We start from the raw sequence: 14,243 nt of genomic DNA, 5'->3' as shown, positions 1-14,243 counted from the left end.
TCTTGGACTTGTTAAGTTCAGCCCTTTAAAAATGACAACTATGGTTTTGAGATCCTTTAAAAAGCACACAAATTAGGCCAGGAATTAGTTCTGCTGGGCAGCCATCTTGGTAAGTGGATCCTGTAATAAGCTTCTTGACAAATGATATCATTCATATTAACACTCACACCATTTTGGCTTCCAGGTTAGGCAACTGGGGCCATCAGATAGCTCAGGCATGGGCAAACTTTGGCCCTCCAGGTGTTTTGGAATTCAACTCCCACAAATCCTAACAGCCTCAGGCCCTTTCACATATACAGCTGCTTAAGGAAGGGGCCTGAGGCTGTTGGGAACTGTGGGAGTTGAAGTCCAAAACACCTGAAGGGCCAAAGTTTGTCCGTTCCTGAGATAACTTGACCAAGAGTATCAAATTTTAGGTTGGGTATACTACCTGATGGATAGCAAACAAGATTTGTTTGCGTTGAATGTACCCATTATGTTTTCCTCCTTGAACAACCCACGTCTATGTATAATAGAAGAGTGACATATAGAAATTAGTCAGCTGAAGCTTTTCTTATCATAGAGGTAACCTGGGAGAAAAAAGGTTCCACCTGCGCATCATCTGTGTATTGAGATTCATTTATGTGCCAGTCTTTCCTTAAAAGGCCCAAGAGTAAGGCGAGATAAAGGCGATTATTAGAATCATCCTGAAGGCTGGGAAGTCCCTTTGGCCTGTTAGGTACATTTTGCAGCTTCACTGAGTATGCAAATGACTACAGCTGAATTGTGTATAAATTTCTTGCCTGAGTAAATTACTGAGACAATAAAGGGGAGGTTGAGGGAAAATAAAATCCAGAAAGTGCAAACACGTTCAGAATGTTCATTTTCATTTTTTTGACCCATTTTCTAGTAAGAAAAGCCAGGTAAGTGCAACTATTACATAAGCTCATGTAGACAACTATGCAGTAAGGGAAACACTAAATAAATATGTATTCTGTTATTCACAATCTTAATAAGCATTAAGTAAATCACGGAGGTGCAAATCCATGTGTTAAATCCATTCACACGAAACTTCAGGGGCTGTAATTTGCCTTCATTTTTAATCACGGTGAAGGTTTTTTTAAACCCACTAAGAACAGCCAGGCGAAGGTAAAATTTGCCTCTAATCAAAAGCCTTTCCGCGAATATTGTGCCTGTGTTGCCATGACAATACTGCCATGTCTCAGAACTCAAAACGCAACCGCTCTTTTGATTCTCACCTTTGGCCATTTTATTGAGAACCATGTCAATTAGGATGTAGGTTCCACTTCTTCCTGCACCATCGCTACAAACAGGGAGACAAGAAGAGGGGAAAAAAACCACAATGATCAATTCAGTGTGTGCACAAAAAGCCAACAGAAATGTAGCAGCTGCTGATGTGATGATAGATGTACAACAAGAGGGTGAGGTGGGTGGAAGGGGCAAAGGAGGGTGAGATAGCGGAGAGAGGGAAGGTGGACTCTAACAAATGCTCCGTCGAACCCAATTGGTTGTTTTGTGTGCGAACTGTATAGTTTTGCATTGTATACTTCCTTCTTTACACAAAAATGTGCCTCTGTCAGAATAATTCCAGTTAAGATTGATATAGCAATGAAGTGGGTAATTTCAGAGACCCACAGTGATAACCAAAACTGGTGAACCGGACTCGTTAGGGAAAAGCCAAAGGATAGAAGGACACATTGTTCCAATGGCTTCTTTTGAGCTACATTGATGTTGATGATTCTGTAAGATGGCCTTTCGACCACTGGGCTTTTTCCTCATACAGTGTTATTTAAAGATCTCATTAGTTCCTTACTAAAAACTGGGTACTTTTCACCAGAAGATAAAAGAAAAATAGGTTCCCAACTTTGTGATTTCACTTCAAAACAATCATGAATCTCTGAAAAGTATTTTTAACTGGCTCGGAGCATTGAACACATACATGGATTTTTGGAGATTTGTGACTGTGCAGTGTGAAAATGCCAGCATCAGACTGCATATTGCACTGCTGTTCAGGGCCAGCTTATAATTAGCAATGTGATGGTTTTCATGTCTGTTTCTACAAAACATAATTAAGATTTAAGCAATACATTTGTCTTGTGCTTCCCTGTCACACATTTTAATGTAGAGTTTTGGTCGCAACACTAAAGAGAAGTAGCAACACCAGCTGAAATTATTTGCCTTTGTAATTTCCTTTACCTACACACATTATTGATGGATTCGAGGGGAAAGACAACACCATAAAGTTATTACAGTTTTATAGTTTAAATATAATTTACTAGATCAAATGTTTCAACTATGGGTTAATGATGCTGGGATATAACTAGGAAAGCTTAACTTATTGCTTTTTATGGTATACGGCATTTACAATTTACATAAAGGTAAGAAATTTTAAGTGTCTTTCCAATCACAGCAAAATAACTGTGCTTTTTTGGGGGAAATCCAGATATTTATTTTATTAAAGCCTTGACATCAGTATGGTTCTTCAAATTCATATACAAATGACCCACCCAAACTAGCTTAGTGTTCTGGAAATACAGTAAAATACCTGTATTGTCTTTTCCTGGAGCAATTTCTCAGATGGATTAGAAAGCTCTACTTGTCACGATGCTGACTAAGAGTGAGTTTTAAGGCCCCATCTACACTGCCACATAAAATCCAGATTATCTGCTTTGAATTGGATTAACTGTCAATGTAGACACATATAATCCAGTACCAAGCAGATAATATGGATTATCTGATTTGACAATCTGGAATACATGGCAGTGTAGAAGAGGCCTAAAATGCCCTCCTGCTAGTTTGGGGACACAGTGGATGTAGCAAATGAGCTCGAGTCTCCGGTGATGCAATGGGTTTAACCCTTGTGCCGGCAGGACTGCTGACCGAAAGGTCAGCGGTTCAAATCCGGGGAGTGGGGTTTGCTCTTGTCAGCTCCAGATTCCCATGCAGCAACATGAGAGAAGCCTCCCACAGGATGGTAAAACATCCGGGCGTCCCCTTGGCAACGTCCTTGTAGAGGCCAATTCTCTCACACCAGAAGTGACTTGCAGTTTATCAAGTCACTCCTGATATTTTTTTAAAAAGCAAATGAGCAGATAGCACTGAAGAAAGATGCCTACTCCTTTGCAGACAAAGTGACTTAGGTGTCTATATTTTATATACTGTACACATATTTTGGTGCTTGTTGTGTTGTTGAATCCCATCTAGTTAATACCAAATAGTGTAAATGAAAGCTTTTTATGAAAAAGTTGGAATGCCTGCCAGAAGCATGCTAAGCCTCTGAATATCTCATCTCGTCTCATGTAAATATGCTTAGCCAGAATAAGGACTACTTCGGATTGTTGGCCTAAGTGATCTACAGAATGAATGGGATATTTTGTCCCAGGTTCTCAGAAGATGGCTTTAAAACTGTACTTGCCTGCAATGAACAATTACTGGGCAAGAACGACCCCGATAGCACTTGTTTACTTTTCTGTAACAAAACAAATATAAATATTAATACATATATTAATGTCTGGTATTCATCAGAAACACAGGATGCATTCAAAAATGGAACGATTCTCTGCAACTCATAAAAACAGACTGCCAGGTTTATTATGGTAACTCATCCCAGGATATAATCTTCAAAGCAGTCCCTTCAGTACAGGTTTAATGAAATCATTTGGACACAGCATGCAATCCTTCAGACACTGCCCCTGGACAAGATCTACTGGAATAGAAAAGATTTCACTGAAGACACAGGGGTCAGCGGACTCCAAATTAAGGTAATGTACATGTGTTAATAACAGCAGAAGATGCTACCCGTTTGGCTATTTGTTCCATCCAAGTTGGATTAGGTGAAGTCAAATCCCCATTGTACATCACAATACATAAATGCTCTTTCCAAATTATTTACATGGCTGCACATTATAAACATTTATGTTAACACATTGGGCATATTCAAACTGCATGCAGAAATTCTGTTGAATTTTTAAATTGAGATAAAGGAACCATGTTTTCTTACATGACAATAACATCTCATAGATTTCTCATATCATAGGTTTCTCATCTCTGTAATGCAAAATGTAATATCTACAATAAATCATAAAATCTACATTGGTTAGAATGCACATGTTTTTGGAGATGTTCCCTTCTTTGTTCTGCCTTAAGACAGTATGCAGATCCTTTTAAAAACCAACTAAGCAGTCCAACATGTTATCAATCAGCTCTTCAACAGGAAAGCAAAATTGGTAAAAATGGAACAACTTTGCCTTGTAAATAGAGGTCTAAACATTGATAGTTCTGTCTGTTGGATAGTCAAGGGGCACAGATGTGTCCAGGATATGCTTGATACCACCTTGTGACTTTTTTTACAGTGTCTCTATGTAATAAGAAAATACTTTGTGTTGAGGATGAGAAATTGTGAATATTCTTTTATAGCCACACAACCCAACACAGCAAGAAATTAGTTACATTGTTCTGCTGTGATTTTCTATTCATGTCACAGAGCAGCTTGACATTAAATGAAGGCTACAAAATAGATATGAGTCTTTTAAATTAATGTGGCAACAAATCAATACTCTTCCATAATCTTCTCCTGAAATCGGTGGCTCTAAGTTTCAAGTAAATGGCTTAAATCCAGACTGAGAACAGGTCTATTTGAAAATCAATGAGACTTAAGTTGGTCATATTTTGATACAGTAGACTCTCGCTTAATCAGAACTCTCAAGCAACTGGCAATTTCGTTTAAGAAGAAATACTACTTTAACTATAAAAAGTTGTTTTCATTGTAATCAGTAAAGCTGTTACATTAAGTTTTGTCTTAAATTGCCTTTATTTACTTATTTCAATACTAATATCAAGTCAATACAGAGTTTATGATATGGTATAATATGGAGTAAAGTATTAGTTAGACATATTTTAATATTAACTATCAAGCAACCAGAAATTACATTTATTCAGTATCTATGGATGCCAGTTAATAGAGAGCCTACTGTATTGCTATACACTCTGATCCTGCTTGTGAAGAAAATGTCATGTTATATACCATTTTACAGACGGTCAGAGAGAGAGAGAGAAAACCTAGATCAGTGGTTTCCAACGTGTGGTCCATGGAGCACCAGTGTTCATCAAGATCTAAAATATGGTCCGTGGCCTCAGGGTTACTACACCATTGCAACGAGAGTGACCGCTCTCACAAAACCCTCTTATAGTGTCGAGGCTTATTAAATATGGTTTTCTGTGGGTGAGAAGATGGCGACTACTGGATGCCATATGTTCTGTATCAGAAACTAGAGCTGATGTGGTCTGTCCAATGCAATTTTCTGAATCAGCACCTCAAATAACCAAACCAAATCTGAAGTTGACCAAAAACTTATTTGTAACTCTTTTTGTACTAATGTTGGAGAGTGGTCTCTGGTTAAAGTGGCCCCTGCTCAAAAAAAGGTGGAGAACCACTGATCTAGATACATGTATATATACTTTCACCACCATAATTAAGGGGCCTTGGACATATTACTCTCTTCACATGTAAAATTGACACAGGCAATTCAAAGCTTAGAAATGTCCTGTAAAGGCAGATAATCTGCAAGAGAATTTAACTACTGCTTATATTTTAAGATGTTAAACAATAATTAATAACGGTTATGTTATTTACACAGAGAATGCATCACTCGTCTAAATCTGGAATACAATAGCACACTTTTAGACACAAGATGGCACATAATAAAAGGAAAACCAGCTTATCCTAAATTGAAATACTGTGAGAAATTGTGGAATGGGCTCTTTGTTTCCAATAATTATACTTGAGTTGTTAAAAAAAAGGTACAGGGCTACAAAATGCAACATTTCCCTGAACTACACATCAGCCTCCATTCTGAAAGCATTCATTTATTTTAAAAGATATCTAACTATAGCTAAGCTCCAATAAATCTGCAATTCTAATTGAATGCGTCCAGGGGGATTTGGACTTGTTTCTCCAACGTAGGGTGTTTTCTGCTAACATAAAGATGGAGGAAGAGATAGAATCTGTAAGGCTGTATAGGCAGTCCCAATATGCAAACCATGGTGTGACAACTGTTTACACATCCTCTGAGCTTAAAATGACAAAGTTGTACAATATGAAGTATTTAAAGTTAAAGAGTAAACTAATGGTTGATTGTGCTCTTGAACAGGCATTAAGCATGGGCTGAACTTAGGGAAATGTTATGCCTTTGCCATGTTTCTACTCATATTAATGTACAATAGCTCATTTTTTCCTAAAATCAAAGATTTCATTGCAATAGGTAAAGGTAAAGGTTTCCCCCTGACATTACATCCAGTCGTGTCCGACTCTGGGGGTTGGTGCTCACCTCTATTTTTAAGCCGCATAGCCAGCATTGTCCATAGACACCTCCAAGGTCACTTGACTGGCATGACTGTATGAAGCACCGTTACCTTCCAACTGGAGCGGTACTTATTGATCTACTTACATTTGCATGTTTTCGAACTACTAGGTTGGCAGAAGCTGGGGCTAACAGCGGGAACTCACGCTGCTCTCCAGATTCAAACCTGCAACCTTTTGGTCAGCAAGTTCAGCAGCTCAGCGGTTTAACACACTGTGCCACCAGGGGCTCCTTAATTGCAATAGTCATGAAATAGTAATGCAATAGTAATGCTTAAATATTATTGTCTTATAAACTGGACTCTGGAAGAAAAAGACCTTTTTTTAATCAGTTGCCATTAAACAATTGCTTTCTTTGTCACACGGTCAAAGCCAATTTACACTTCATGGGGTACCACAAGTACACTAACACTGTTGTTAATCACACAAAATGGGGCTGTGGGTTGTGTGTCCCCAAACACACATGAAGGCTCTTGAGCCTTGCCTTGTTCTCTGTGCAAACGCATGCACATCCCACATCCCTCTGGGTACACTGCTGTTTGCTGTTGTGAAGTGTTAATTGACTGAATAGCCTTACTTTTAGAGACCGCTAAGGGCATCAATCAGTTCTTTTCATATTTGTATTCCCCCTAATTCGGTATACCAATTATAACTCTCCATGGCCCATAGAGCTAGTCAAAGGGCAGGTTATCATTAATTGACACTTTCCCAAATATCATCATTTACACATATTTCAGAAAACACATGAAAAAAGAGCTTCATTGAGAAACAGTTTTGAATGCTGTTTCATAGCAGAGCCATTTCCTCCAGCACTTACTCCTTTTGGAAAAGAAAGCAAAAGTAAGGCTTCAGAAGGTTTTAATATGTAAATACAATACATACAGGCACAGAGAGGAAGCATTAACTAGGAGAGAATGATTAGTAATACAAACCAACCCTGGGTTCATTGAGTGAGAAAGAAATCACCATGCAAACCATCAGCAAGCAAAGGTCAGAGGTCGTTAGAGGCTCAGAAAAGGGGCTTCCCATATTGTCCCTGCAGCAGAGTCACAGTTTCCAATGATCACTTTTGTGACTATGCAACTTGGCTTATATTACTAGCTGCAACATCACAAAAATGACACTGGCAACCGCTAATTAGCTGGCAAAATAAGAATCTGACCATTTTTAAAGTGAGCAGCAGTGTTAGTAAATGCCATTGCACACAGCAAGCAGTGATAGCATAATATATATTTTAAGCAAAGCCCTCACATGTGATGCTAATTATCTTTTAGCTTAGCAGCGTCGCTTTAAAGTGTAAATGTGCTCCCTCTGGGCTCAAGATATATTTAATTACACATTATCAGTGCATGACTAACAAGCTAGTCCAGATTTAAAAGGCTTGGTCTATTGTTCAAATTACTATTAGGATTCTATAGCCATTAAAACTGACCAGTGTTTTGAAAAGGTGAAGCTTTACCTTTATTGCATTCTGCACAAGTATTTTAAGCTTACAGAGTAAAGAGAAATCCGCCTGCATTCAGCAACTGATACATGAGCACACAGCATTTCCGATAATCAAGAGCTTTTAATCCCCTGGGTTTACTTCAACTTTTCAACAAAGTATCATTCAAACTCCATATAATACAAAAGAACAAAAGAAGGGAAACCTTGTTGTTTTCAGATTCACACAAAATGTGTTTCAGTAATCACAAAAAAATTACACACACTTAAGTTAATGGTGGGAATCCAATCTTTCCTGGTAATGAGTTACAAGTAATCGAGGGTTGGTTATGTATATTTACAGCTTGGTATCTACATGTATGTGACTATATAAATATATATACACACACATATATACATTTGTATATCCATATCATATACACATTATTTTAGATGCAAACACAGATATAAAAAAGAATGGACATCGCTCTTTGTTTCATGCTAAGGATCTTTAGTTGTCTTGATGTGTATTCTGGAGATCTGAAAAAACATTAAATATGTCTAACTTCTCGTGTAACTGATGACAGACTAGAAGTCGCTTTTTTAGACTTGTAGTTTTTGCTACAGACAGACTTCTTTGTCTTAGGGCCCTTCCAGACAGGCCCTATATCCCAGGATCTGATCCCAGGTTTTCTGTTTATCCCAAGTTATCTGACAGTGCGGACTCATATAATCCAGTTTAAAGCAGAAAACCTGGGATATAGAGTCTGTCTGGAAGGACCCTTAGTCTTAAAGTGCTACAGGTTTCCTTTGAATCTCTTAATAGTAACTGGAATGGTTACAGGCGGCTATTTAGGATACAAGACCATAAATGGTGGTGTAGTGATCTGAGTGTTGGACCACACATTTGGAGACAGGGTTCGAATCCCTTCTCTGCCATGGAGGTCTATGCAATGAACTTGGGCCTTGTAGGAAAATAAAGGCAAATCCCCTCTGAGGAAATCTTGCCAAGGAAACCTTGTGATAGGGTCACTTAGGCTGGATCTATAGTGGCCTACAATCTAGATCAGGCATGGGCAAATTTCTGCCCTCTGGGTGCTTTGGACTTCAGTTCCCACAATTGTGATAATATATTTTTGAAGGCTTTCATGGCGGGAAACACTGGGTTGTTGTCGGTTTTTCGGGCTGTATGCCATGTTCTAGAAGCATTCTCTCCAGATGTTTCACCTGCATCTATGGCAGCCATCCTCAGAGGTTGTGAGGTCTCCTGACATAGGAGGATGCCTGACATAGATGTAGGTGAAACGTCAGGAGAGAATACTTCTAGAACAGTGGTTCTCAACCTGTGGGTCTCCAGATGTTTTGGTCTTCAACTCCCAGAAATCCTAACAGTTGGTAAACTGGCTGAGATTTCTGGGAGTTGTAGGCCAAAAAGCCTGGGGACCCACAGGTTGAGAACCACTGTTCTAGAACATGGCCATACAGCCCGAAAAACCTACAACAACCCAGATTAGTGATGCTTTAATAGATACATGTAGGTAGTGATCTAAGAGTCACAGCCATGAAATTATTTGCAGGTTTTATGCCCATTTCCTCAAAGTTCTTCTACTGTGAAACTCTTGTACTCTTTATGGAATGTCATAACAGATCTAACAGCCTGTGGGTTTTTACCTTGCACTAATCAGAGCAAGAGCCTGATCTTGCTATATACCAATGCTGGTGTTCTGCATATAAGCAATAGAGATAGACAAGCAAAACTTGAGATAAGTAAATGGAACATAGCAACAGAGAGAAAGTCCTGTAATACCGGCACAGCAAAAGACATAAGCAATGCACTGGGATCAAGACTAAGTTAATCATACTTAGACCTTTCTTATAGCAGAGTAAAAAGTTATGAAAAGTTAGTCTTGATGATTTAAATGAGAACTAAGAACAACAAAATTAACTCAAATTCAGTTTTTTGTCTTGATTAAGGATGATCCCCCCCCCCCCCAAAAAAATACCCTTTTGTGTTGGAACACTTTAAGTCATATAGAGTAGCCCAGGCATGGGCAAACTTGGGCCCTCCAGGTGTTTTGGACTTCAACTCCCACAATTGCTAACAGCCTCAGGCCTTTTCCTTTCCCCCCTCAAGTTTGCACATGCCTGGAGTAGCTATATTGATAAACTATTTTCTACCTGTCTGTACAAATCATTACTTTACTGTACTCTATGAAGATCTTGTAATGACTAACATGGAGGATTTGCATATAATCAGTATGTATACATAGTCACTACTGCAATTGACATATTCAATTAGCTAGTGTAAGACTTAAACAAAAAATTACTGAAGTTTAATTCACCTTAAGAGCATTTTGTAACAGGCAAATCATGGTTTAGTAGTCACAAAGGTATTTAGGAATCAAACCACTAGTAAATAAATGAAATAGAAATGAAGACACACACACACACACATCTGGAGGTCTTGTATCCCAGTCTCTTGAGAAACACAGGCCAGGATACATTTCTGTCTTCCTAATAGTTTTGGACCCTTTTGCTATGGTGTGAAATAAACAGAGCTGAGTACAAGAGTAAATAGTGGGAATCTTAGTCGTGTTCACAACACATTTGTCTTTGGAAGAACTGTGTAGGGGTTTTAAAAGAACACAATTCTTTTATCTTTTCTAATCAAGGGCTTTCTCATAGTTATCATCTTCGTATCTAATCTCTGGCCTTCTCCCTACCTCTTCTTGCAACTTGTTTGTGTATATAAACCTTCAAGTCATGTGTCACTTAAATTTCATAGGGTTTTCTTGGGTAAGGATTTCATAGGGTTTCTTAGGTAAGGATAACTAGAGGTGGTTTTGTCATTTCCTTCTTGTAAAATATAGTCTACAGCACGTGGTATTCATTGATAACTTTCCATCCAAGTACTAGATAGGATTGCCCTTGTTTAGCTTCCAGATCAGATCTGGTGCCTTTAGGATACTTAGGCCTCCTGCCATCTAAACATTAATAATTGGTATTCAATGATGCAGACTGGATGGACTCCGCATATACATTACAGCTAGAGGCATGCATGAAGTGGCTGCAGCTGGAAAAATGCAGCTTCGCTATCATGCTCACTGCTCATATAAACAAATATTGTAGCAGGAACTTAATTGTTGGCTGAAATTCCATGTTAGTGCATTAATAATGGCATTAAAATTTCAGGATGCCAATATTCACTTACATATAGAATTCTGGGCTTCTCCGTGATTACATCTGTCCCACTGCTGACACAACATAAAGCAGTAACACAATATATGAACTATTCCAGTGGTTTAACTAAAAGGTAAAGATTTCCCCTTAACATTAGGTCTAGACTAGTCCAACTCTGGTGCTCATCTCCATTTCTAAGCCAAAGAGCTGGCACTGTCTGTAGACACCTCCTAGGCCATGTGGCTGGCATGACAGCATGGAGCGCCGTTACCTTCATGCCGAAGCGGTATCATTGATCTACTCACATGTTTTTGAATTGCTAGCTGGGCAGAAGCTGAGGCTAACAATGGGAGATCACCCTGTCCTGCAGATTTGAACTGCTGACCTAACGTTCAGCAAATTCTGCAACTTAGTGGTTTAACCCACTGCACCACTGTGGCTCCCAGTGTTTTAGAGCTGCATTATCATCCAATTAGTCAAAACCCAACTGGCAACCACCACCCAGAGAACCTTTTCATTGGCCTCTCCACAACTGTGGAACTACCTGCTGATAGAGTTCCAGCAGCTGAATCAGCTATCAGAATTTAAGATACAAGTGAAACTTTATCTCTTCCGGAAGGCCTACCCAGACAGTTTTTATTGGTGAATTTTGAACTCCACTGTATGCCTTGTTTTTGTTTTGTGTGTTTTGATATGTATTTTATGGAGGTATGATTTTATATGTGTATTTTGTGGTTTGTTTTAAAATGATTATGTGTTTCTTTATGTTTTAGTAATGCTGTAACCCACCTTGAGCTGTGAGGAGAGACAGGCAAGAAATAAAACTACTATTATTATTAGATTTCTGTGAATTTTCCGGGCTGTATGGCCACGTTCCAGAAGCATTCTCTCCTGACATTTTGCCACATTCATGGGTGAAACGTCAGGAGAGAATGCTTCTGGAACATGGCCATACAGCCCAGAAAACTCATAGCAACTCAGTGATTCTGGCCATGAAAGCCTTTGACAACACGTATTGCAATTATTGCTATTATTGTTATTATTGTTCTCTACTGCGTGGGCTGGTCCATGAGGTCACGAAGAGTCGGAGATGACTGAACGAATGAAAAACAACAAAGGGCTGACCTAGCAGTATCTGTACCGATAGCTTTAAATAATACTTTTAATTTTATTTATTATCATATGATCGTGGGACAGCAATTTCTAGTTCATGAATTCTGTCTGAAATTAATGGTAGCTAGCTGTGCTATTGTCTGTAATACGTCTCGGAGACTTGTACTTTAAGGATTGTGCCTTTGTTTCTGTCTGTAGTTTGAAATTGGAATTATAAATAAGCAATTTAAAACAGTTCCAGATTAAAAGCATAAATAACATGCACAAGATAAAAACATGTTAAACAGAGCAAGAGTTTAAACAAATTTAAACACTACAACAATACCAAACCATGCAAATTCATACTCTGAAATCTTAAATGATTGATTCTTTGTGCTTTTACCTGCGGAAATCCAAAAGGGACCTTGCGGAAGGAGGAACGTTCTGGTCATGCCAAGTAAGGAAATGGAATTGCGTCACTGTCCGAGTCTCATTCGTTTGAAGGTTTTTCAAGTAAAAGCTTCTCACAAGGAAATCTTCACACCAGATGTGCTCAGAGACTAGATTTACCTACAGATAATATGAAAAGCACAAACTGAATAAACAAAGGATACAGTGTAAATGCATCAAATGTCATATCAATCAAACCAATAGTCCACTGGGAACAGCTTTCATTTCAAATGATGATAGACTTCACTTGAAATAAATATCATTTAGTCGCATGTCATGATGCTTTTGAGAAATTGTCCAAAGTTTTCCACATTAACAGGAATTTACGCATTTTTAGGGCCAGTGGTGCAGTGGGTTAAACTACTGAGCTGCTGAACTTGATGACCGAAAGGTTGACGGTTGCTGTTAGCCGCAGCTTCTGCCAACTTAGCAGTTCAAAAACATGAGAATGTGAGTGATCAATTCTCACCAAACTCTTCCAGTATTTTCTGTTGGTCATGGGAGTTCTGAGTGCCAAGTTTGCTTCAATTCCATCATTGGTGGAGTTGAGAATGCTCTTTGATTGTAGGTGAACTATAAATCCCAGCAACTACAACTCCCAAATGACAAAGTCAGTCCCTCCAACCTCACCAATATTCATATTTGGGCATATCAGATATTAGTGCTACATTTGGTCCAGCGAATGAAAATAAATCCTGCATATCAGGTATTTACATTACGATTCATAACAGTAGCGAAATGACAGTTATGAGGTAGCAATGAAAATAATGTTATGGTTCAAGGTCACCACAACATGACGAACCTTATTAAGGGGTTGCGTCATTAGGAAGGTTGAGAACCACAAGGCTAAAGCCAGCATGCTGAATTGTGCTTGGTAGCTAATAGGCAGCCAGTGGAGTTGCTGCAACAGGGGAGTTGTATGCTCACTGTGCAACACCCCAGTTAACATCATGCAGCGCATTGGACTATTTGCAACTTCTGAACAGACTTCAAAGGCAACCCCACGTAGAGCGCATTGCAGTAGTCTAAATGGGGTTGCTATGAGTTTCTCAGACTGTATGGCCATGTATGGCCAAGGCTTCTGGAATATGGCCATATAGGCCGGAAAACTCACAGCAACCTAGGGCTTACTCTATTTGATCCCAGAGAAACCGTATGGTTCATGTTTTTTGCTGAATCAGCCTATTCTTCCTAATAACATCGTGTCTTGTATTCCAAACCTAAATATTAGCAGCACTAGCATCGTTCAGCAGATAAGCACATACTTTTATACATGAAGTATTTGATTTTATCCTAGATACCTTGGAAAATTATTGTAATCCAGGGTAACAGGACCAATATTACAGGTTCCCAATATTGAGTAATGCCCTTGCAATACTAGAATAGCAGAATTGCCTTGAAAATTATGCATGGGCACTATGATTTGTTCGGCCAGTTTACAAATAGTCTTAAATTAAATGGTGTTAGAGCAGCTCAAATGCAAGCGTGCACATTTACCTTGGTTGAAAATGAATGGCACATGAATTTGTCTTATGCAAACATGTGTTTCTGGGTCTGCTTTAAATATGTACAATGTAAAAATATCCACAATTACTCCAGTACAAAAGAATTTTGGCATACAGTCAGTGTACTATCTGCATGCATGGGGCAATGTATACATCTTCACTGTCCACATGAGACTTCTATGCATTTCTAAAAAATTGTCTCCGCCTGAGAAGCTGGAGCTGACAAATGGGAGCTC

General features: G+C 38.8%; 1 protein-coding gene across 2 annotated transcripts in view; it reads right to left on the bottom strand.

Moving 5' to 3' along the window:
* PTPRN2 (protein tyrosine phosphatase receptor type N2) overlaps positions 1-14,243 on the bottom strand; it is a 686,806-nt gene that overhangs the window by 25,322 nt on the left and 647,241 nt on the right. For both annotated transcript variants that reach the window (XM_067470369.1, XM_060782574.2), the window contains exons 19-21: positions 12,456-12,622; positions 3,416-3,469; positions 1,239-1,303 (exon numbers count right to left, since the gene is read on the bottom strand). In XM_067470369.1, coding sequence (XP_067326470.1) covers positions 1,239-1,303; positions 3,416-3,469; positions 12,456-12,622 — 286 coding nt within the window. The remainder of the gene's footprint in view (positions 1-1,238; positions 1,304-3,415; positions 3,470-12,455; positions 12,623-14,243) is intronic.

The sequence above is a fragment of the Anolis sagrei genome, chromosome 6 (genome assembly GCF_037176765.1).
Source record: "Anolis sagrei isolate rAnoSag1 chromosome 6, rAnoSag1.mat, whole genome shotgun sequence".
NCBI lineage: Eukaryota > Metazoa > Chordata > Lepidosauria > Squamata > Dactyloidae > Anolis > Anolis sagrei.
The sequence above is the reverse complement of the archived record's forward strand: the minus strand, read 5'-3'. Positions and strand labels throughout refer to the sequence as shown.